The sequence below is a fragment of the Urtica dioica genome, chromosome 6 (assembly GCF_054948205.1).
Source record: "Urtica dioica subsp. dioica isolate 48M chromosome 6, U.dioica_male_clone48M_v1_H2, whole genome shotgun sequence".
NCBI lineage: Eukaryota > Viridiplantae > Streptophyta > Magnoliopsida > Rosales > Urticaceae > Urtica > Urtica dioica.
The window spans coordinates 43,966,600-43,989,384 of record NC_142761.1 but is presented as its reverse complement, the minus strand read 5'-3'; the positions used below and the strand labels follow the sequence as shown (position 1 = coordinate 43,989,384).

Genomic DNA, 22,785 nt, shown 5'->3' with positions numbered 1-22,785 from the left:
AAAATAAATACAACTTAGAAAAATTTTCCAAGTTAAAAAAAGTGAGTAAGAAACCAAACAGCTTTTTAATAACCGTTACAGCTGTACAAAACTCAGGCCAAAATTTAGCTTTTGGAAAACTACAAAAATTAGAAAACTATCTCACAAATCGACTAATGTTTGTTTGAAGCCTTATACAAGATATTACAGAGGAGCAGCAATGACCTGTTACGGGTTTAAACCATATCGTTATTGAGCCAAAACAAACATAAATAACGTTTATTTACGTAGGAATGCAAATAAACAATTCCTAATCGAGAAAAAAAAAATCGATACCTAATTTAGATCCAGCAAGTAGAAAAAGGAAACTTGTCTGAGAAATAAAAAAAAAAATCTAATAACCGTAACAACTGTACAAAACTCGGGCCAAAATTTAGCAAACTAGGACACCAAAAAAATACAAAATAAATAGAAAACTCTCTCACCAAATGACTCATGTTTTGTTTGAAGCCTTGAACAAGATATCAGTCTCTTGTTTACCCGACCTTATCTTTTTCTCCGTATTTCTTCTGCAAAAACTTTGAACCGAGCATTTGGGTTGAGATAGCATATTCAGTCCTTATGGAGCTCATTATTGTTTTGCTCGGCGGGGAGGTATTTTATACCCACCAAATCACCAACCCGGCCAATCACCTGAATCATATATCAACCCAAAAAACATCTCATGGCACAAAAATCCAGTATGACATTGGTAACTCTAACTAGAACACTCAAAATGCCTATATATATATATATATATATATATATATATATATAGATTTATATAAAAAATAGTCAGTACCTCCAATGCTGTTAGTAGATCTTCTCTCGAATGAGACGCTGAAATGCATATACGTGCCCGTGCCAATAGCAATGGGGTCGCTGGAAACGCCACCGTTACAACAGCGACCTGTACCCGAATCGTTTCGTAAAAGGAATAAAAAATATAATAACAATATCATTTACTGAAAAGTAAAGGAATCCCATATAGCTGGACGATGGACTCACATTCTGCTTGAGGCACTCTCGCGAGAAGGCGGGTATTTTGGCCGGGTTGTAAAGCATAATCGGCATAACCGGAGAATCGTTATCTCCTAGAACCTCGAAACCCATTTTCTGCAGTTCTGACCTGAAGAAGTTACTGTTTTCCCTTATGCTTCTGAGCTTCTGAGCTCCTGGCGAGATTTAAAAAAAACGTCACTTGGTCACTTTTCGAACATATTGAAGATGCAGATGAGATTATAGGTCATTGCATATAAATAACTTCACAAACAAACATAACACTGAGTGATAGTAAGAAGAAGAGAGTCCAAACCTCTGTCTGTACCATCCTCTCCAAGAATGACTCTAATGGCGGATATTATTTGTTCTGCGGCCGGCGGTGATATCGAAGTAGCGTAAAGATAAGCGGGACAAGTGTACTTCAAGTATTGGATTAGCTCCTGCGTATAATCTAAATCAGTTTTTTTTTTTTATTGAAAGAGTTATGATAAGAAGTCGGGACATTGAAAAACAAACCTTGGATCCTGCGATATAGCCACCGCACGAGCCGAACGATTTTGTGAAAGTCCCCATCATGATATCGACATCAGCGGGGTCCACGCCTAAGAGCTCACAAACACCCCTTCCACTCTTACCCACCGCCCCGATGCTGTGGGCCTCGTCCAAATATGTATACGCCTATATATATATATATATATATATATATAAAAAGTAAATCATGAGCAAAGATTGCTTCATTGGTTTCACACTTCATGCAGTGATTTCAAGCTTTACTCTCTGGGCACATCTGAAGAGAGAATTGAGCTAGCGGAATAAATTTTTTGGTGAAAAGGTTTTTGGGGGGTGTCCCATTTTTTTTTTTTTTTTTTAGGAGAAAACTCAAAATAAAATTGAAAATAGGAAAAAAAGAAAGCTTCTACTATGAAGAAGCAAAATACAAACTAGAAAACACTAGGCCAATCTCTGGAAAGATCCGAGAGGCTGAAAGAACTAAAATCGGAATTAAGGGTCGCGAGCCAAAAACCGATGGTCCGGAAGAGGGAGTCCCAAAAACTGTCGAAGCAAACAACGGCATCTTCAAAGATACATTTATTCCGTGACTTCCAAATGGCCCAGCAAACAGCGAAAAAGATGGCCTTGAAACCAGACCGTGATCTTATATCTTTGCCCACCGAGCCAAACCAAAGACTGAAATCCTCAAAAGGAACACCAATTTGAGAGGGGACGACCACGGAGAGGGAGGAGCAAATCTTGTGCCAAACTCTAGAAGAGAAGCTGCAATCTCTAAACAAATGAGCGCGATTCTCCACGGCGCAGCTACAGAGAGAACAGCGAGACGGAAAACAGGACTTCAAAGGGCTGCGGCGCTGAATAACATCTTCCGTGCTAAGCTTATTGGAGACGAGGAGCCATCCAAAGACATGGACTTTCGACGGGACTTTAGCTTTCCAAACCAAATCAGCAAAGGGCCACGCGGGACGAGCCGAAGAAAGGGAGATGCTAGAAGACATGAATTTAACCGAAAAATCCTCGCTGTTATCGAGCCAAACTCGGCGATCCGTCATCCCATTCCAAATCTTGATGTTCTCAAGCTTAGGTAGGAGGACGGAAACTTCGTCGATTTCCCTCGAAGAAAGATTCCTGGAGAGCTTGAGATCCCAAAAGGCCTTCCCAGGTTCAGTCGGGTCCGGCGTGACGAAAAATCCAATCTTTTCGGATAAGGAAGGGCATATTCTGGCCAAACCAGGGAACTTTTCTTCGAGGGGAGAGTCAAAGAGCCAAACATCTTTCCAAAAACGAACCAGCGAACCGTCGTGAACTTTCCAACTTACCCGAGAAAAGAAAGAGTCTCTAACCGAATAGACCGATTTCCAGGGGCTTCGGTACGTGGAAGAAGAGGCGAGCCCGGGGTCGATACCATTATCCTTGAGGCCGTGAATAGCCTTGATAGTTCGATGCCAGAGGGAATCGGGCTCCTTCGGGAACCGCCAAAACCACTTTGCGAGGAAACTAGAATTCTTATCTTCAATTCTACCAAGTCCCAAACCTCCCTTATCTTTCGGGAGACAACACAAATCCCAAGACACCGAGTGGACCCCCTTGGCATCTTCGTAGCCATCCCAGAGAAAATCTCTCATCAACTTCTCAATATTCTCGCAGATCCCCTTAGGCATACGAAAGATGGACAAGAAGTGGTTCGGAATGGCCGAAAGCACGGCCTTGATGAGGACCAACTTACCCCCTTTCGAGAGAAAACCACGCTGCCAACCGGAGAGACGTTTGGCCACTTTTGCAACAACGGGATCCCAAAAGTCCTTGGCTCCGGGATTTCCCCCTAGCGGGGCTCCAAGGTAAGTGATCGGCCAGCTCTCCGATTTGCACCCGAAACTACCAGCCAAGGCCGCCACGGAAGGAGCAGAAATGTTGATACCGACGAAGGAGCTTTTAAGGAGATTGACCTTCAAGCCGGAAACGTCGCAGAAGTCCTTGACTGTGCTGTAGAGCTGAGACCAATTATCCGGCGAGAAATGACCGAAGACGAGAGTATCGTCCGCAAATTGAAGATGAGAGATAGGCAGCCTTTCCGTTCCGATGTAAAGAGGAGTGAACGAGCCCGAAGCACAGTCCCGAGAGATCATCCTAGAGAGGACGTCAGCGACCAGAGTAAAAAGGAAGGGAGACAACGGGTCGCCCTGCCTAAGCCCTCTAGAACAAAAGATCTTTTTATGGGACTTACCGTTCACTAAAACCGAGATCGAGGAGGAGGAGAGGCAGCCGGAGATCCACTTTCTCCAGCGAAAGTCAAACCCCTTCTTGGCTAGCACAAAATCGAGAAAGCCCCAATTCACTCTATCATAAGCCTTCTCGAGGTCAAGCTTGAGAACCACTCCTTCCTCGCCTTTTTTGGAGACAGCCTCAACCGCCTCGTTGGCGATCAGAATAAGGTCGGACATATGGCGGCCTTCCACGAAGGCAGCTTGTTCCTCTGCCACCGTTTCCCACATGGTCTCTCGAATGCGATTGCAGAGGACTTTAGAAATGAGTTTGTACAGACTCGAGATCAAACTTATCGGCCGATAATCAGCGACTCTCCTCGACTCCACTTTTTTGGGGATCAAGCAGAGGTGAGTCTCGTTGACTCTATGATTGATGACTCCGTTATACCAAAAGTCGGAGAAGACTGAGATAATATCGGTCTTCAAAACCTCCCAAAAGTCTTGAAAGAAGGCCATGGAGAAGCCATCCGGGCCCGGGGACTTATCGCGCGCCAAGCTAGACAAAGCCGTTTTGATTTCTTTCTCAGAAAAAGGGGCGATCAGATCTCTACTACTCTCGGCTGAAATGGGATGCCACTGAATACCTCTGTCATCGAGATCGCTGACCGGATCCGCCCGGAACAAGGAGGAAAAGAAACCATTGATCTCGCGGACGATCTCATCGGGGTCGTCGGTAACCGTTCCGTCATTTTTCTCCAATTTCCAGATCCCATTTTTGGCTTTCCTCGAATTCATTAGCAAATGGAAAAACTTGGAATTGACGTCTCCTTCTTTAGCCCAAGTGATCTTCGAGGATAGACGAAGCTTCCTATTTTCCTTGAGGCTAAATTCCTTGAGAATGCCTTTAAGCTCGGAGCGTTCGCGCCGGAGATCCTCAGACCAGTCCGGTCCCCCTTCTAGACCGTCAATCAACAAAAGGCGAGTCTCCGACGCGTGCTTGATACCTTCGGACTGTTCTTTGTTCGCCGCTGCCCAAGCCCGAATGTGACCCTTAAGAATGTGTAATTTGTGCATAAAAGCATGACCTTCCCAACCTAGGTGAAGAAGGTTGAGATCCGACCAGCGGGACTTCACCATATCCCGGAAAGAGGGGTCGTCGAGCCAGCGGTTATCGAAGCGGAAGGGAGCAGGACCCCATGCCAGGGGGGTAGTGGAGAAAGAAATCGCCGAATGATCGGAAACCCGACGGAGGAGGGCCTCTTGGTCTCCGTAAGGAAAAAGAGACTTCCAACCGCTACCGAGAAGGAACCGGTCGAGGCGACAACACGTGGGGGACATGCGGAAGGACGACCACGTGAACGAAGCGTTTTTGAGAGGGGGATCGTCGAGGCTCAAGTCGGCAATGAGGTCGTTGAAATCGGACATGCCCCTTCTCGCACGGGAAGGCCTGGATCGCTCCTCTTGAAACCTCGTGATGTTAAAGTCGCCTGCGATGCACCAATCGTTTCCGCAGATGGCGGACAGCCCAGCTAACTCGTCCCAGAAGCGCTGTCTATCCGCTCCGGAGCACGGCCCGTAGACTCCGGAGAACCACCAAACTTTTCCTCCAGAGTTGACACGGATCAAGACGGAGAACTCGCCGACGAGATTCTCGGAAACCAACAGCCTCCGGGAGTCCCAGACGACAAGGAGGCCTCCTGCCGTACCAATGGCAGGAAGAAGGATCCACTCTTTAAAGCGTGAACTCCAAATGCTACCAATAAAACTTCTAGTCACCGATTCTCGTTTGACTTCTTGGAGAACCACAAGGTCGGGGGATTCCTTTCCAATTAGCGCTTTGATTGCTCTGCGCTTGTCCGATGATCTGGACCCCCGAATATTCCAAGAGAGAATCTTCATTTGGCTGCGGCTTCCCCCTTTTTGATGGCAGAACTGAATTCCATATTAAATTCGAGATTTTTGAGTTCTCTCTTTTTCCTACGCTCGAGGAGGGATGAAGGCTGAGCAACCTTAGGTAGAGGGGGGAAAAGATCGCCATCTAGGAGCCCAGCCACTCCCTCAAGGGCGGATTCAGGGCTGATTGGGTCTTCGGAACTGGAAGAGAAAGAGTCCTCCTCGGAAGAATTGTCCTCGCGAGAAGAGTCCCCGTCAAGCTGCTCCAGGGGATCCTCGTCGCTAGAATCAGCCTGTAGATCGAAAGAGTGGCGGGGAGAGGCAGGGAGTCTAACGAACGCTCTTCTCTTTTTCCGGGTATATTTGATCGCGAACTTTCCTTCGTCCCGGGGGATAGGATCCGGGTCGGGTTCGCTCGAGTAGCCATGGGGGGGAGACTGGACCCGAGAAGAAGCTCTGCAGAAATTATCCCATTTTTCTATCGAGCTGGAAGAGAAGTCAGCCCGAGGCTTGGGTCGACGTTTCGAAGAGGAAGACGACTGCTGGCTCGCGGACCCGGTTCTGAGAGGGAGAGGAGACTTTGATCGCTGAAACTCACTCGGCGCAAAGGAACGATCAGAAGCCGCAAGGGAGAAGAACTGGTTTGGACGAGGTCCAGAAGCAGGAGAAGCTTCATCACTAGGCCCAGCAGCAAGAGGCCCAAGTAGAGGAGAAGGGAGAAAAAATCCTTGGTTTGGGCCTGGAGGTGGCCCAATCTGAGAAGACACCTCAGGATAAAAAGATCCATCATTGGGGTGGGGCCCACCAGCCGAAAAGCCTCTGTCCTTTGAGAAAAAAGAGGCCACACTTTTGTTTGCAGATAGATGCAATGATTTGGAAGAGGAAACGTGATTCTCCAAAGCCTTGGGAACCTGTGAAGTTCCAGGGTCAGACATCATTGGCTCTATGTTCCTGGCCAATGCATGCGAAGGAGTTTCAATCACACAGGTTCCTGAGCGAGAGGAAGAAGAACCAGGACTGCTAAGGCGCGTGGGATTCAAAAACTTCTTCCTTGGGAAGCGCCGGCCAGAGACTCCATCGGAGACGCGAAACAGAGTAATCTCCAGCAACTTCCTGTTGAAACTCAAGGAAAGGCTGTGCGGGATAGAACCTGAGGGGTTGCCTTTGACTTTGATTTTGGCAAACTTGAGAAAAGAAAATTTACTGGTGCAAGAAGCAATACCGGAAATGCCCCCACACTTATCTCCAATCAAGTCAAAATTCTCGCGCGTCCAAAAGTCGGGAGGTAACCCTGAGATCCCGATCCAGCAGTTTGACGCCGGGAAAAAAGGATCTTCAAAATGATCGTCGGAGTTCCAAGACGAGAGACGAGCAACCCTCTTTCTATCGAGAAAAACTTCTCTGAGACTTAGCAATCTTTCCTTCTCCTCGATTCCGTGGCACCAAAGCAAAGCTTTGTCACCCCCAAAAGGGGTATAAGGACAGAGACGAGAAAAGAAATTGCCAATGTCATCAAAGATATTCTTCCAACGAACAGAATGGGAGAGGCGGGTGACGGTGACTGCAAGCTTGCAAACGGGGGGCAGGAACTCCGGGGGCCCCGGGGGCGGTGGAGAACTCAGGGAGGAAGGGCGATGAGACGAGGTCTAATGGGGGGCAGGGGGGGCGTGCCCGAGAATACCTGGAGCGATTGGAGAGGGGCTAGAGACGGCCGCAGCAAAAGACTTGGTAGGGACGACAGGACGGAGAGAGGAGGAAGGCCGGCTATTCCTGTAGAGATCGCTCCAAGAGTTGAGGATGGAGCTGAGGGCGCCGATCATGCATTTCCATCCCCACAGGGAAGAGCCCTCGGGAACCAAAATAGCACGAGAATCCCCGTGAGCAATCTTGAGTATGCGAAGACATCTGCCTCGTCGATTCTCCGGAAAATCGACTATGACTGAGCAGTTGTTGCCTGAGAACTTTCTTCGAAAACTGGATAAGTTAGCAGTTCCGATAGCTAAGGACAAAGTGTCACATAACCAGGACGCTGCCACTCTAGGAATAAAAAGAGAATAATAACGAGGTCCCATCCTCTCCAAAATCTTAACAAGATATCCATCCTTACCTAATTCCAAAGAAAAAGATTTAGATTCGGATAAGAAACTTGAAAAGAATTGCTGAGTCTTGGAATTTGTCATCGTGAGGAGGCCAAATTAAGACGAGCAGGGAGAAGAGAGAGAAAGGAGAGAGGAGAGAGGGGAGAGCATTTTGTAGGTTTGGGTGTCCCATTTTTTTAATGGTCTCTATGTTTTTGTGTGTGGGCTGGTCTGTATACTAGGCGTTAAGGGGTTCGTTTTTCGTCCCCTATGATCCACAATTTTTGTAACCTGGCTTATGGCTTCTGTTACTACAAAGGAATTCTTGTTGTTTTTTTGAAAAAAAAAATAAAGAGCAAAGATCGCTACATTTGTAGTTGAAGCAGAGCCAAAATTCAGAAGCGAGATTGTTCGTGTTAGTAACATCTCTCGTTGTATCGGTCGAAAGATTGTTTTGTCATACTTTCAAGTGCACCGTTCTTTGTCCTAAAGTAATTTCTCCCTTGCCTCACAACTCTTTTACAATTAGCATATCTTATCTTTATCTCATTTTTACTTAGTTTATTTTTTTACTTTTTTCTCTCAAGTGATTCATCGTAGGAGACAAAAGATAAACGTGAGAAAATAAAAGAAGAAAAAAAAAACCTTGTATTTCTTGCAGACGGCTATGATCTCGGGAAGCTTACAAAGCTCGCCTTCCATGCTGTAGATTCCCTCAACGATGACCATGATCTTTTTCCACGGTCTGTGAGTTCTCGGCTGTCCATCCGCAATCTGCTCTCTCAAAACCTCCTCCAAATGAGACGGCGCTGTCAAAGACAAGGAACGATAAGACCAAATCAGAGCAAAACACTCAAAATATAGCGCTACTTATTATACAACTTACTGTTGTGTTGGAAAACGCGGATTGTAGCTCCAGACCCGCGTGCTCCGTTCACGATCGAGTTGTGGTTCAACGAGTCACTGATAATCAAAGAGCCCTGCAGAAAATCCATTAATGATGATAATCTCGTCACTCATTCATAATTTCGTTCATCGAATAACTAAACAAACAAACAAAAAGAAGAAAGAAAAATAAAAATAAAAAAGATCAAACCTTGCGCATGAGAACGGGAAGAATAGCGGAATTGGTGACGTATCCCATTCCAAACACAATGGCGGCTGGCTTTCCCACGTAATCAGCCACGCACTTCTCCAGCTCTTCGTGCAACCTAGTTGTCCCTGCAAAAATAAAAAATATAAAAAATAATTCACAAATCATTTATTCATCTACTCAATTGTGTTTTTTTCTGCATAAATCTCCAACTAAAAAAACTAAAAAAAATAAAAATAAAATCACAAATCATTCATTCATCTACTCAATTGTGTTTTTTTTTTCCTGCATACATCTATAAAGAAAAAAAAAAATTCACAAATCATTCATCCATCAACTCAATTTTTTTTTTCCTGCATAAATCTCTAACGAAAAAAACTAAAAAGAAATTAAATAAAATCACAAATCATTCATTCATCAACTCAATTGTGTTTTTTTTTTTTCTGCATAAATCTATAATGAACAAAATCCACATATCATTCATTCATTCATCAACTCAACTCTGTGTTTTTTCCACATAAATCTAAAAAAAAAAAAAAAAAGACGAACCGGCATCGACGCGGGAGCTACAGGTGCTGGGAGAGTACGTGGCGAGGGATTGGAGTACCCGCGGCGTGCAATACTCGTCCGCCGCGGCGAAGCCGAGATAGTTGTACGATCCCAAGTTCAAGCACCGACTCGAATTCTCGGTTCTCTGGAGCGTCTTGTTGTTGTCGTTCGACAATCGCTCAACGACGTCGAACCACGCTTCCGGAGCGCTGGAGATCGGACGGCCGAAACAGTCCTGGATTCGGAGGTACAGCCGCCGAATGTAGAAGTCTTCCAGCCCCAAGCATATCGGCGCGTATTCCTAAATGCACACACACATATACAATGATACATATATATATATATATATAGAGAGAGAGATATCGTTGAGAATTGAGTGAGACCTGAACGCTTTTGGATTTGAACCAGTCAATGCGAACGCGAAACTTCATCGAAGAAGGGCTCGGTTCAGCATAAGGGTGTCCTCGGAAAGAAAAATAGTAACTTTCGATCCACGAATATAACGAAGGTCGACAATTGGCTAAGGCTACACAAGAACGAGCCTACAGTTGGTACTAGTACTATATCTCGCAAGAGCAAAAGGGTTCTAGCCCTTTTCGTCGAAGTACCGGCGAGCCGTGTCGACCATCGCGGCTCGGCTTAGAGCGGAGAGCAGCGAGAGGAACGTGGCTCCGTTGGGCTCGACCGAGTCGCTCTCCATTCGTGAGAAAGCCTTCACGGCCTCGTTCCCGAGGCCGTGAAGGGCTAGCCCGGATATCATCGCGGTGTAGGTCACCGCGTTTCGCCTCTCCCCGACGGCTTCGAACACCGATTTCGCGTCTCTCACGCTACCCGATTTCGCGTACATGTCTATGAGCGCGTTTCCAATAGCGAGCTTCGAGGAAAAGAAGCCGCGCTTCACGACGTACCCGTGGACTCTCTTCCCCGACCCCAACGAGCCCAGCTGAGCACAAGCCGACACGACCGCGAGCATCGTGACCTCGTCGGGCTCGGCTCCGTCGGCCCACATTCTCTCGAAAACCCTCGCAGCCTCTCTCGGCCGCCTCGCATGAACAAACCCGGAGACGAAAACAGTCCAAGAAACCAAATTTCTCTCAGGCATTTCATCGAACACCTTCTGAGCGGATTCGACATCGCCCGCCTTTGCGTACCCGGCAAGCATGGCGTTCCAGAGCGCCACGTGGGTCTTCGACGTCGTTTCGTCGAACACGTTCCGTGCGTCGCGGAGGAACCCAAACACAGAGTAGGTTCTGACCAGAGCGGTCGCGACGTTGACGTCGGAGCTCAGTCCGGCGGAGACGGCGTGGCAGTGAATCTGCCGGCAAGCCCCGACGGCGGAGAGCTCAGCCGCGGCTTTCAGAGCGAACGGGATCGAGTACGTGTCGGGTCGAGAGCCCGAGTCGAGGATTCTCTTGAAGATGGGTAAATAAAAATGTTGGGTCATGTTGTTGAAGAGGTACGTGTTGGGTCGGTCGGCGTGAGAGAACACGGCGTCGGCGTAGAGCGCGTGGCCGAGAGAAGAGCACGAGTCGACGAGGCGAGAGAGGAAGATATTGTCGCCGTGAAGGCCTGTGGAGATCAGAACGCCGTGGAGTTGGTGAACGTGTCTCAGAGAAGTCCATTTTTGTCGGAGTAGTAACGAAATCACGTCCAAACTGACCATGCTTTCTCATCTCATTCTCGTGTTAGTCACTTTACTCTATTGGAGCCAGAAGTTACAAATCATGCATCAAAAGAAAAAGGGAAAATTACGAAAATGTCGTTTTTAGGGTGTAATATTTTTAAAATAGCGTCTATTTTAAATCCTTTCAAAAATAGCGTTTTTTCAAATCTAAATAGATTCTAAACAATAAATAAAGTTAAATATAGCCCAAAATAATAAACAAATTAAAATACTGTAGATATTTAGAAAAATCAAGAAAAATGACCGGTTTTCAACTTAAAAAAAACACTATTCTTTGCAATAAAAATTTTAAACACGCAATTCTTGCGATAAAATATAAAAACATGATTTAAGCATTATGGTGGCATATAACGTCAAAATTTAGGGTTAATTTAATATTTCTCTCAATTTTATTTAGTTTAAAAAATAGTAATTAAACCTCTGAGATTTAATAAAACTTTGTTAGGCTCTTGAAGCTCGAAATACTCTTATGTGAATTGGTTCATATCATATGTACTAGATAGTGTAGACCTTGTAGTTTTAGGCATGCATGTCGTAGTCGGACTGAACATATCTCACTGGTGATGGTGTGATATCTCGATACACATGATATAATGTGTTCGACAATTATCATGAGAAGAATAAAGTGAAAATTATTGTTTGTATTGATAAAATAGGATACAAAGGGTGACATGACCTTTCGAGAGAACTAGTGCTCTTCAAGGGAAAATCAGAAGCGTGACTAATTGACATAAATGACTTCCAAATCCCTCTTTGTCACTTTTATAGCCAATGACAAGTAGCTAATAAAACATCAAAGCTCTATATCTTGTGCAACGACACTTTTGCCTAGCTATTGGAAGGAAATGGAAATTCCATTTCCAATAAGCCACCTTCCATTGTTTATTGGAAATTGTATTTCCATTAGGCATTTTGCTGCCTTCCATTGCTTATTGGAAATGGAATTTCCGTTAAACTTAATGGAAATCCATATTTCCATTAACTTCCAATAAGGAATTAAAAAAAAATAAAAACAATAACAACTATTATGTGAGTCAGCGACATAGGCCTCAATGCCTCATGAAAGCAACGATCTTATTTCTCTTTCCCCTCTGTTTCGGCATTAAATCCTTCCGACACCATCCACCACATCCTGCCATCCTGCCATTTCCGTCTGCCATTCGGAAGTCAGCTGCCACGTTCCGTGCCACGCGGGAAGCGGCAGTTCCGATAGGTTGTCTTCACGTGCGGATTTCCGTCCTTCCGTGGGCTTCCGTACCGACAAGCCAGGATGGCTCCTAAACATGACTATTGCATCATGGAACAATACTATATCCTTTTTTTTATGACTAGAATGCTATTTCATTTGCAATTTGGTCATAATCATCATTCGGATACAAAGTCTCAAAAACACGGATTACAGCTAAAACTTGCTGAAGTTTCTTCGTGCGATCGTTGGGCTGTATTGCAACTTTGGATTTAGGTCATATTTCATAATATCTAGAAATTTTGATCATGTTTGTTAAGAATTGTTTGCTTATGATGAGTTAATGCTAAAAATAATAGGCAAGAAATGTAGCTTAGTGGTAAGCACCCTCTTTCCCAAGTAAGGACATAGGTTCGAGTCACAATGTACATAAAAAAGGGTTATTAAGTTATATAGCCACACGGTTATATTGAATTGGGATATAGCCCACCTTTCGTTAATTTCTTGTAAATAGCCAAGTTAACTTATTAACAGATTAATAAAATACTTATTTAATCCAGTCAAACATGTAAAAAATGTAGTTAATAGGCTGCCACGTATGTAAGTTGGTTATTTACAAAGTATTTACCAAAGGTTGACTAATTTACAATTCCTATAGTTTAGGTGGCTTACATAGCCAACTATGTAAAAAAATGTAGTTAATAGGCTGCCACGTATGTAAGTTGGCTATTTACAAAGTATTTACCAAAAGTTGGCTAATTTACAATTCCTATAGTTTAGGTGGCTTACGTAGCCAATTTTTTGTAAAAAAAAATTATAAAAAAAAGACAATTAATAATTAATTTGTGATAAGAGTTATAAGCCCTAATTAGGTATACTCACGTTAATAGGCCAATAATTTTGTTTTAACAAAAAGACATCCTTATTTAAGATCCAGCAAGTTGAAACAGAAAATTGTGAAATGATGACAAAATCTTAGACCATGTTTGTTTATTAACTTGAAAACTGTTTTTTACTTTTCTAACTAAAATAGTTTTATAAAAAAAACTGCATCCACTGTTTGTATGATGATTCTCATAATACAACTCCAAAAGTTTTCAAACTGTTTTCTATTTTAATGAAGAAAATCAAAAAACAGTTTTTAGGTGTTTTTCAATTTTTTCACTAAACTTTTTTAACCTTTTTTTATATTTTTTTTAATGTCTCCTCTTGACATCTCCTTCTCTCCTATTAACATCATTTCATTTTCCTCACTTTTGATTATCGAATTTGTTTTCGTTCCCTGAAAAACTTAAGTTTTACAATTATGACAAACTTTAAACAATTGGAACTCCACTTTACATATTGTTAATTGGTCGTGATCCTCTCGTCGAGCACATAAGTTTTCACTATTTTTAGTCAACATTAGTTATCAAAATTTGATATTTGTTGTATTGACTACAAAGACAAACAGTGATTTCCGATGAACTTGTGAACAATCATTATAACTAAAGGTACGACTATTATATTTGCAACAAAGACTTTTAATTAGTATATATCTCGACGCCTAATTCGTATGTGAATTATTACACTACAATTACAAAAAACTGAAATACTTACCAAACAGTTATTTGAAAACAACTGCAAATTAAAAATTTCAGACTACAACTATATGAAAACAAAAACAGAAAACAGAAAACAAAAACAGTAAGAGTGAACTACCAAAAAGACTAGTAACAGTTAAAGCAACTTTACTTTCATAAACAACCTCTTCAAGTTAGTGATTAGGCTGTTTAGATGCTACATATTATTATTAAAAAAAAATGCTTCTTTGGAAAGGAAAAAATGCTACAAAATCAATAATTAGGGACTAAAATGAAAAAAAGGTGAGAAAATAACTGAATCTTAAAAATGTGAGATTATTTGCGCCAAAAATCTATAGAATAAGAAATGGTATACTTGTCCACTTGAGATGGTCTAGTTTTTAAATTCTATCTTTGTGCTTTTTTTCATTTGAAAATTGGGACCCATCTTTGTATGCCAATATTGATGAGTCTCATGCTAAATATTTAGTGTAAATATCATATATCTGAATTTTTAGATTGATAGCAAAGGATGGTATATTGGAGTGTGGGTTTTAAGTGTAAGCTAAAAGCTTTTTTTTTTTTTGTTTTTTTTTTGTTTTAACATTAGAGACGTTCTAACATTGATTTATCTCAGTTGCCCCATGTTCGCGAAGTTGACTTTCTGTTTCCTGGGGACGAAATCTCGAAGTGGTTTTGCTATCAATGCGAGGAATCTTCAGTGACATTGAAGCTACATCCGGGGTGGTATAGCCCTGATTTCATAGGCTTTTTTTTAAGAATATATAAAGCTACAATTATTATCTACAAGTATCTAATTAGTTTTATTTTGAAAGATGAGCTATTATTTTTTGGATAAATTACATAAATGCCCCCCTGAACTTTTGATCATTTACTTTTATTTTTCTTTTACTGCGTTGACATTACAAGCAATGACGATCTAATAAGCTTCGAAGTTGCATTTTCAGAACTCGAAATACGCTTCCGAAAAGAAAATACGAAGTCATATAGTAATAGTATTAGACATCATCGTTACTTTATCGTTTGTTATTTCACGAAAGATAATTTTGGGCCCAATCTGTCTTTGGATCCGTCAATAGTAAAAAGAAAATAAAAATAAAAAAATCCTAAAACTCGACGACCCATCAAACAACCCAAAACAACAAAGTTGAAGAAACCGTGTGATATCAATATATTTTTTTTTTTGAGGAAATGTGATATCAATATATTTCTCCCTCTTTTCTTGTGCATAGAAAAAAAGCCAATATTGCTTTGTGCTTCCTTTATATATTAAAAAACTAGTCACATGCAAAGTCACACTTTTGTTCTTTTTTTCTTCTTCTTCTACTTTCCTTTTACTATCCTCACACAAAATCTAATCTGCGCTTCAGGGAGCGATCGAGATATCGCGGATCTTGATAATCGTCTTCTCACAGATTCTCGGAGGTGTCTGGATCCATATAGCACGTTGCAAGAAGACCTACAAAGTGGACCCCACAAACATACGGAATCTAGATCTGGGAAGCCACAAAGCTGCGTTTTCAAGACATCAAAGGCGCTTCAGATCGAGAATCTCTGGAAATCACTGCGAATTAATACGGCTGGGATTTAGGGTCGAGGTAAATTGTTTTACCTGGACATATTAGTCGCTGCGAATTTGTTTAAGGGAGTAACTGCTTTTTATTACAAGAAAGTAAAACACTATAAAAGTAAAAAAAAAAAAAAAAAAAAGTAGAGGAGCGCACCTATTAATTTTATTGTTATAGCAGTAAACTCTAAACTTATATGTTCACATTATAAACTAATTACCTTCCATTTAGTTTGCATAAACTAACTTTACATAAAGTCACGATCTAATAAGCTTTCCTTTACACTTCTGATAGAAAACTCTTGATATCAGTTGATATTTTATAGTTATCAGACAAAACTACCCACGCACAGAGTCGTCACAGTCTTATCTCCGTATTCTTTCTTCTTCTTCATTCCTTTACTATCCTCACATAAAATCTCATCTGCGATTCAGGGAGCGATCGAGTTATCACAGATTCTCGGTGGGAAACTACAAAGCTGCATTTTTAAGAACGCAAAAGGCGCTTCAGAAACGACTGAGAGCTCATCCGCCTGGGATTCAGGGGCCAGGTAAATTGTTACTAACTAATCATTGAGAATTTGTTTTTGCTGAATTAAGTCGAAATTTTACGACATATTTTCAACTGTAATCTGTGAGAGTATGAAAAATAACAAGACTAATAAGGGAGCAACTGCTTTTTTATTACAAGAAAGTAAAACAGTACTAAAAGTAAATTAACAAATGTATTATTTATGGTTTATTATACACAAATTAGCTATTTTAACGTACACTTTTATATTGGGGTTTTTTTTTCCGTATATTTTATATATTTTTTTAAAAATAAAATCCAACATCTCCAGGTAATCCAAATCATATATACAGTTATATAATCTTAAAAGGTTTGAGTAAAACATAATCACACCATGATAATCCAAAATTATTTACTTTTGTTTTGTGTTTCTATGGTAAATTACCGTATACTGTGTTTGGTCTTACCTTCCTTTTACTTTGAATAAACTAGCCTCAACACAAATTCACTATCCAAGCTTTCCATATTTCAGATAAGACCCTTTGATATTTTTGGAGGTTGATCACTTATGGCTTCTTCTTCGAGTACCTCTGTCGATATATACGACGTATTCATCAGCTTTCGAGGCACGGACACACGATGGGGCTTTACCAGCATTCTTTGCCAAGCTTTGCGCGATAAAGGAATAAAGGCGTTCATAGACTCGGATGACCTCAAGAAAGGAGACGAGATCTCGCCTGTGCTTCTAGAAGCGATCAAGGCATCGGCGATCTCGATAATCGTCTTCTCAGAGAACTATGCCCAATCTCGGTGGTGTCTGGATGAGCTCAACCACATCGTCCGTTGCATGAAAGAACATAAACAGCGGGTTATACCCGTGTTCTACAAGGTGGAGCCCAGGAATATACGCCACCAAAAGAGAAGCTTCGAAGTTGCATTCTCAGAACTCGAAACACGCTTCGGACACGACTCGGAAAAGTTGAAGATGTGGCGGGAATCTCTGAGAGCCACTGCAGATTTATCCGGATTTAATTCGGCAGACGCGAGGTAAATTACTCGTATTTGATATCCTTGATAAATGGTTTTAGTTGTCATAAACCTTAAGTACAGCTTTTAAATCATTTTTTCTATTATCATTGTGGTTATTAAAACACAAAAATACAAAAGTTTTATCACCCAAAAAGAAAAAAAACACGTTATTAGAGGAGGTCAAATTAGTGATTATATCTGGGACATATTAGGGAAATTGATTCTCGTTTATATTATAGGGTTGCCAGGCCCCCCATTTGAGGACACCTAGGTCCGTCCATGGTCATGAGTTAAAAATCAAACCTAATTTGTAGTCGTCATGAAGATTTCATTTAGAGTATATTTGATCCAAATATTTAGACTATAGTCGTCACAAACTAGATAGCACTAGGCCAATCGCGGGATAATACAGAGAGGCTAAAACTCGAAAAATCGGAATTTAGAGTAGATATCCAAAGACCAATACTCCTGAAAGTACTGTGCCAGAGATCTTCGGGGTAGAGAAATATAATCGGCTATTTTTTTTTTTTTAAGAAACGTGGACGGGACCACGAGAGTTTTATTAATGAGCCCTCACTTTTGACGGAGGAATACCGTGGTTACAATTATTACAAAAAAGAAATAGAAACATAAAACAAGAGGATTGTATGAGGTATAGATTACGTAGTCTATTTGTGATATCTATTCCCCTTGCAATCTTTTAAAATTAAAGAAGAAACTTGAATTGGTAAATCTAAATAGTCTATAAGACAACAATGATTAATAGAATGACCGTATTTGCTAAGGGCATCTGCCACCATATTTTCCTCGCGGTACACATGATATTAGTCGCAAAACCCTGTTTTTAATGCATATTCATTTTACAAAGAGTAATAGATGTCTAATTTTTTTTTTTATAACTTAATATTAACAAATATCTTTAGTTACTCATAAGGGTTTTTCAATACTGACCCTTAAAGTATAAAATATTTATATAAAAAAGAAGTATAAAATAATTTAAAGGTTTGATATAATACACTCATTAACTTTGTAAAAAAAAAAAATCGATGATATGTTTATTGACTACAGTTTATTTACATTTTTCAGTTCCGAGTCCGAGTTGATAAAAGAAATTGTTGAATGTGTCATGGAAGAATTAAAAATGATACCTTCTACTTCTAGTTATGAGACAAATGGTCTCGTTGGAATTGATAACAATTTGCATGTTATAGAGCCATCTTTATGTGTCAACTTAACGAGCAAGGACACTCGTGTCATTGGAATTTGGGGAATGGGCGGCATCGGAAAGACGACAATCGCCCGTGTCCTGTTCAACAAATTCTGTAATGGATTCTCTGGTTTCTCTTTCCTTGAAAACGTCAGAGAGGAAGTTACGAAGCACCAATCCTCGGACCTGCAAAAGAGAGTTTTCTCGGAACTGTTGAAAGAGAAGAACTTGACACACGTCACTCATTGCGAAAAGGATAGACTCCGCCAAAGGAATGTTCTTTTAGTCCTTGACGATGTCGATAACGTAAAGCAATTGGACCTTCTGGCCATAGATCGTGAATGCTTCGGTCCAGGTAGCAGAATTGTTGTGACGAGCAGAAATTCACAAGTGCTCAAGGTCATCAAAGCCGACGAAATACACGAAATTGAGGACCTGAGTTTTGGGGATGCTCTTCAGCTCTTTCTCTCGAAAGCTTTTCGTAAAGAAGGAGATGAATCTCCGGTCGAGGGATACTCGGAGTTGGCAAAGACAATTGTCGAGAAGTACGCCAAAGGCAATCCGTTGGCTCTCACGGTTTTGGGTCGGCACTTGTGTTCAAGGAGCATCGAAGAATGGGAAAGCGAAATGGAGTTACTTGACTCAACTCCAAACCATGAAGTCCAAGACATACTGAAAGTGAGCTACGACGGACTGAGCCAGAACAACAAGGACATGTTTCTCGATATTGCCTGCTTCCTTAAAGGCGAAGACAAGAATGAGACCGAGAAAATACTCGGGTACAGATATTCCGGAGTTGTTGCGGGAATCAATGTTCTCGTTGATAAGGCTCTCATAACCTTATCAATGTTCTCTATACGGATGCATGATTTGATCCAAGAAATGGGCCAAGAAATTGTTCGTCGAGAATCAAAGGATCCGGGAGAGCGCAGTAGATTGTGGTCTACATTAGATACTTGCTGTGTCTTGGAAGAGAAGCGAGTAAGTCATGCTTATGAATATCAAGATCCTTTAAAACTTAATTGCAGTCACTTTATTATCATTTGTATAATAATCATAATGTGGTCATTTTTTTTTGTATGAACTGTGATTAGGGGACACAAAAAATTGAAGGAATTTTCTTGAAGGATATGCCACAATCTGACATAAGCCCCCTAGTCTTTAAAAAAATGCGCAATCTGTGGTTTCTCTATATTGATTGGTCTTCGTACAACGGCAAAATTTTATTCCCTGAATATCTTGATTTCCTTCCCGCTACACTGAGATATTTCCGATGGACGGGTTGCCCCTTGAAATGCTTGCCAGAGAGTTTTAATCCGAAGAATCTTCGTGAGGTGTGCATTGAAAGTGACAAACTTGAACGGGTTTGGAGCCTGGAATACAAGGTATTGTTTTCCGGTATTTTTTTAACACAATGGTTCATATTTTCTAGCGTTCAAATTATTGCAATTTGACCCTTAAACTTTTTTTTTATCTAGCGTTCACCTCCTTGAACTTCCATTCATATTTTCAATAAAAAGGGCGCATTCCGAATGCTTAATAAATTTGTAATCCATTTTTTTAGAAATTATCTATTTATTCAACATAAAACGCTAAATAGCTGTTAAATAACTAACTTATTTTATTTTTTGTATAAAATAGTTTGTTATATCACTACACGCTAGAGAAGTTTGATATCGGTTCGAATCACAATTTTTTAAAACTTCAAGGTCTGATATCACTAGCTCAAGGTACTAAGAAGCGTATTTGTTATTTTCAATCACTTATACTGTCTGACTCACATAAATCACGGTTCACTTTTTCATATAGGATTTGCAAAAGTTGGAAGTCTTGATTCTCAATGATTGCAACAATCTAAGTCAACTCCAGGACCTCTCTCACGCCTCAAACCTCAAGCACTTGAATCTTGCTAATTGCAGCAACCTGAGTCAACTCTCGGATCTCTCTTGCAACTCAAATCTCGAGGAGTTGAATCTCACTAATTGCAGCAGCCTGAGTCAACTTCCTGATCTCTCTCGCAACTCAAATCTCGAGGAGTTGAATCTCACTAATTGCAGCAGCTTGAGTCAACTACCGGATCTCTCTCGCAACTCAAATCTCTGGAACTTGAATCTCACTAATTGCAGCAGCCTGAGTCAATTTCCTGACCTCTCTTGCAACTCAAAACTCGGGGTGTTGGATCTCACTAATTGCAGCAGCCTGAGTCAACTTCCTGACCTCTCTTGCAACTCAAAACTCTGGAAGTTGAATCTCACTAATTGCAGCAGCCTGAGTCAATTTCCTGACCTCTCTTGCAACTCAAAACTCGAGCACTTGAATCTCACTAATTGCAGCAGCCTGAGTCAACTTCCTGACCTCTCTTGCAACTCAAAACTCTGGGACTTGAATCTCACTAATTGCAGCAGCCTGAGTCAACTTCCTGACCTCTCTTGCAACTCAAAACTCTGGGACTTGAATCTCACTAATTGCAGCAGCCTGAGTCAACTTCCTGATCTCTCTTGCAACTCAAAACTCTGGAAGTTGAATCTCACTAATTGCAGCAGCCTGAGTCAACTTCCTGACCTCTCTTGCAACTCAAATATCTGGGTGTTGAATCTCACTAATTGCAGCAGCCTGAGTCAACTTCCTGACCTCTCTTGCAACTCAATCTCTTGCAACTCAAATCTCTGGAACTTGAATCTCACTAATTGCAGCAACCTGAGTCAACTACCGGATCTCTCTCGCAACTCAAATCTCGAGTACTTGAATCTCACTAATTGCAGCAACCTGAGTCAACTACCGGATCTCTCTCGCAACTCAAATCTCAAGCACTTGAATCTCACTAATTGCAGCAACCTGAGTCAACTACCGGATCTCTCTCGCAACTCAAATCTCAAGCACTTGAATCTCACTAATTGCAGCTGCTTGAGTCAACTTCCTGACTTCAAATCTCAAGGCTTTTCTATTCATATTAAATTCTACAATTTCTGTTAATCATATAAATGTCATGTCTTTCTGTTTGCTAGATCTGAAAAAATCTTAGCATATTATATAGACCGCCATTTTCAATAAATTTGCTAACACTACGAGCTGCGAAGGTCTCAAAGAGACAATTATTTTGATACAAATGAAGATATAGTTCTAATTACGTGGTATTTTTTTATTAACGGCGGGAAAAAATACAATTTAAAAAAAAGTGGACTTTAATATAATTTTTCAACATGTGAATATTTTCATTTTTTATATGGTAATCATAGTATATCTCTAATTTTGTGAACAGACACGTTTCGGTCCTATAAGGCTTAAGAGTCACTTACTATTCTAGTCTCTAATTAAACATTCATTGTCTGTATGTCACCATATGAAGTAACAGATTAAGCCCTTTGATGCTTATGCGATTGTTGATCCTTTGCATGGAGGCAAACTTTTGTTCCCTTGAGCTCTTGATGCTGAGGTATTTCCAGTGGAATTATTGGACTTGAAATCCTTGACAAACATGTAATCCGAAGAAGCTCTGCGAACTAGCCATATGTGGTAGAAAACTCTAATGAATTTGGAACAGAACATACGAGGTAGTATTTTTAGCTGAACGGATGGCCCGTGAACTTCACTTTGACTCTCAGTTTTTTTATTTTTCTTTTAGTGTTCAGCTCCTTCAATTCTCGAAGTATCAACCAATATGTTATGGCTACCTATAAATTTCGGAAAACATGTTGTCAACCCCTTGATAAAATGGCTAGGAAAACATGGGATAAAGTCTTCTGAAGATAAGTGGCGGGATGGGATTTTGGAGATTCGAGGATATGAATGTGGTTCTTATGGCTGCTCAGACAGAAATATTTCCAATTCTTGTTATGTTATTGGGAGTGGTAACAAGGTTGGGGTTTTCACTGATTTCAAAGACCGGCTCGTTCCTAGTCTTGATCTGAATGCAGGGGAAGGCTTCAAGGTGACCGATATTATGGTTTATGGAGATCGGGAATGGTAAGCTCCGTGACTGTTGACTTTATATTATGTTAGCGCGATAAGTTCTTGATTTGGAGAATCGTGTCAGATCGCTCGGCGACTTCCTGGAAATTGTGTGTGGTTCAGTGAGGCATTTGGTTATGGAGGCTGAGATGAAAGGGCTTCATTTGGTGCTGATTCTTGCAAAATTTCACAATACTAAGAGAGTTATTGTCGAAGGAGACAATCAAGCTATCATGGATGGCTTTATGAACAACAAACCGAGTCGAGATTGGAGTAGCTTTGCTCTCCTTTTTACTTTAATTTTAAGTTTGTTAGTTGATTGTTTCGAGTCTTGTAATTTTCAAATGGACAGTGAGGAAGTCACTTTTCGTTGCTCATTCGTTTTTTAAATGGGCCGTGAAATTACGACTTTCCGATTTTGTATCCTTACCCGACAACCAGAGTTTTAATATGAGGTCTTGTTTTCTTTAAAAAAAAAATAGACAACCCAATATTAACATACGTTCATATTTTCAACAAAAATTTTTGCATTCTTGGTTAGTTTATAAAAGATATTATTGAAATGATTTTATTATAAAGATAGGTAAACTCCTGTTATAAACATAACTTATTTTATTTTAGTATATTTTTACTAATTATTAGTAACATCAATGTATCGAGTACTCATTAAATTTAGTTATTACTTCGGAACAACAATTATTATTATTATTATTATTATTA

The 22,785-nt window shown here is 40.9% G+C and overlaps 2 protein-coding genes and 1 pseudogene across 5 annotated transcripts; 1 reads left to right on the top strand and 2 right to left on the bottom strand.

Annotated features, from left to right (window-relative positions):
* Positions 1–46: 46 nt before the first annotated feature.
* LOC149394472 (long chain base biosynthesis protein 2a-like) lies at positions 47–9,869 on the bottom strand. Its single transcript, XM_089617200.1, has 10 exons — positions 9,734–9,869; positions 9,351–9,651; positions 8,805–8,929; positions 8,595–8,688; positions 8,354–8,517; positions 1,537–1,698; positions 1,334–1,460; positions 1,027–1,193; positions 821–928; positions 47–672 (listed from the first exon to the last, which is right to left on the bottom strand). The coding sequence occupies exons 1-10, from the start codon at positions 9,779–9,781 to the stop codon at positions 592–594; spliced, it is 1,377 nt and encodes a 458-aa protein (XP_089473326.1). The 5' UTR covers positions 9,782–9,869; the 3' UTR covers positions 47–591.
* A 67-nt stretch (positions 9,870–9,936) lies between these two features.
* Positions 9,937–11,013, bottom strand: LOC149394471 (pentatricopeptide repeat-containing protein At5g56310 pseudogene; annotated as a pseudogene).
* A 4,008-nt stretch (positions 11,014–15,021) lies between these two features.
* LOC149394470 (disease resistance protein RPV1-like) lies at positions 15,022–22,516 on the top strand. Of its 4 annotated transcripts, XM_089617193.1 has the most exons (9): positions 15,022–15,401; positions 15,806–15,921; positions 16,414–16,928; positions 17,997–19,098; positions 19,212–19,502; positions 19,927–21,052; positions 21,464–21,668; positions 21,740–22,080; positions 22,151–22,516. In XM_089617193.1, the coding sequence occupies exons 3-7, from the start codon at positions 16,450–16,452 to the stop codon at positions 21,472–21,474; spliced, it is 3,009 nt and encodes a 1,002-aa protein (XP_089473319.1). In that variant the 5' UTR covers positions 15,022–15,401; positions 15,806–15,921; positions 16,414–16,449; the 3' UTR covers positions 21,475–21,668; positions 21,740–22,080; positions 22,151–22,516. The 4 variants fall into 4 exon arrangements, with proteins under 4 accessions (XP_089473319.1, XP_089473318.1, XP_089473317.1 ...); XM_089617192.1 differs by having other exon boundaries at positions 19,927–21,550; positions 21,837–22,080; XM_089617191.1 differs by having other exon boundaries at positions 19,927–21,668; positions 21,837–22,080.
* The last annotated feature ends 269 nt before the right edge of the window (positions 22,517–22,785 follow it).

Bases quoted from the DNA above. Each gene is read 5' to 3' on its own strand.
- LOC149394472 (XM_089617200.1), bottom strand. From the start codon at position 9,781: ATGAAGTTTCGCGTTCGCATTGACTGGTTCAAATCCAAAAGCGTTCAG. The intron at 1,699-8,353 runs GTTTTTTTTTTC...ATATATATATAG, and splicing joins CCGTCTGCAAGAAATACAAG to GCGTATACATATTTGGACGA. The intron at 1,194-1,333 runs GTTTGGACTCTC...AAATCTCGCCAG, and splicing joins AGAGGATGGTACAGACAGAG to GAGCTCAGAAGCTCAGAAGC.
- LOC149394470 (XM_089617192.1), top strand. From the start codon at position 16,450: ATGGCTTCTTCTTCGAGTACCTCTGTCGATATATACGACGTATTCATC. The intron at 19,099-19,211 runs GTAAGTCATGCT...AACTGTGATTAG, and splicing joins GTGTCTTGGAAGAGAAGCGA to GGGACACAAAAAATTGAAGG. The intron at 19,503-19,926 runs GTATTGTTTTCC...TTTTTCATATAG, and splicing joins TTTGGAGCCTGGAATACAAG to GATTTGCAAAAGTTGGAAGT.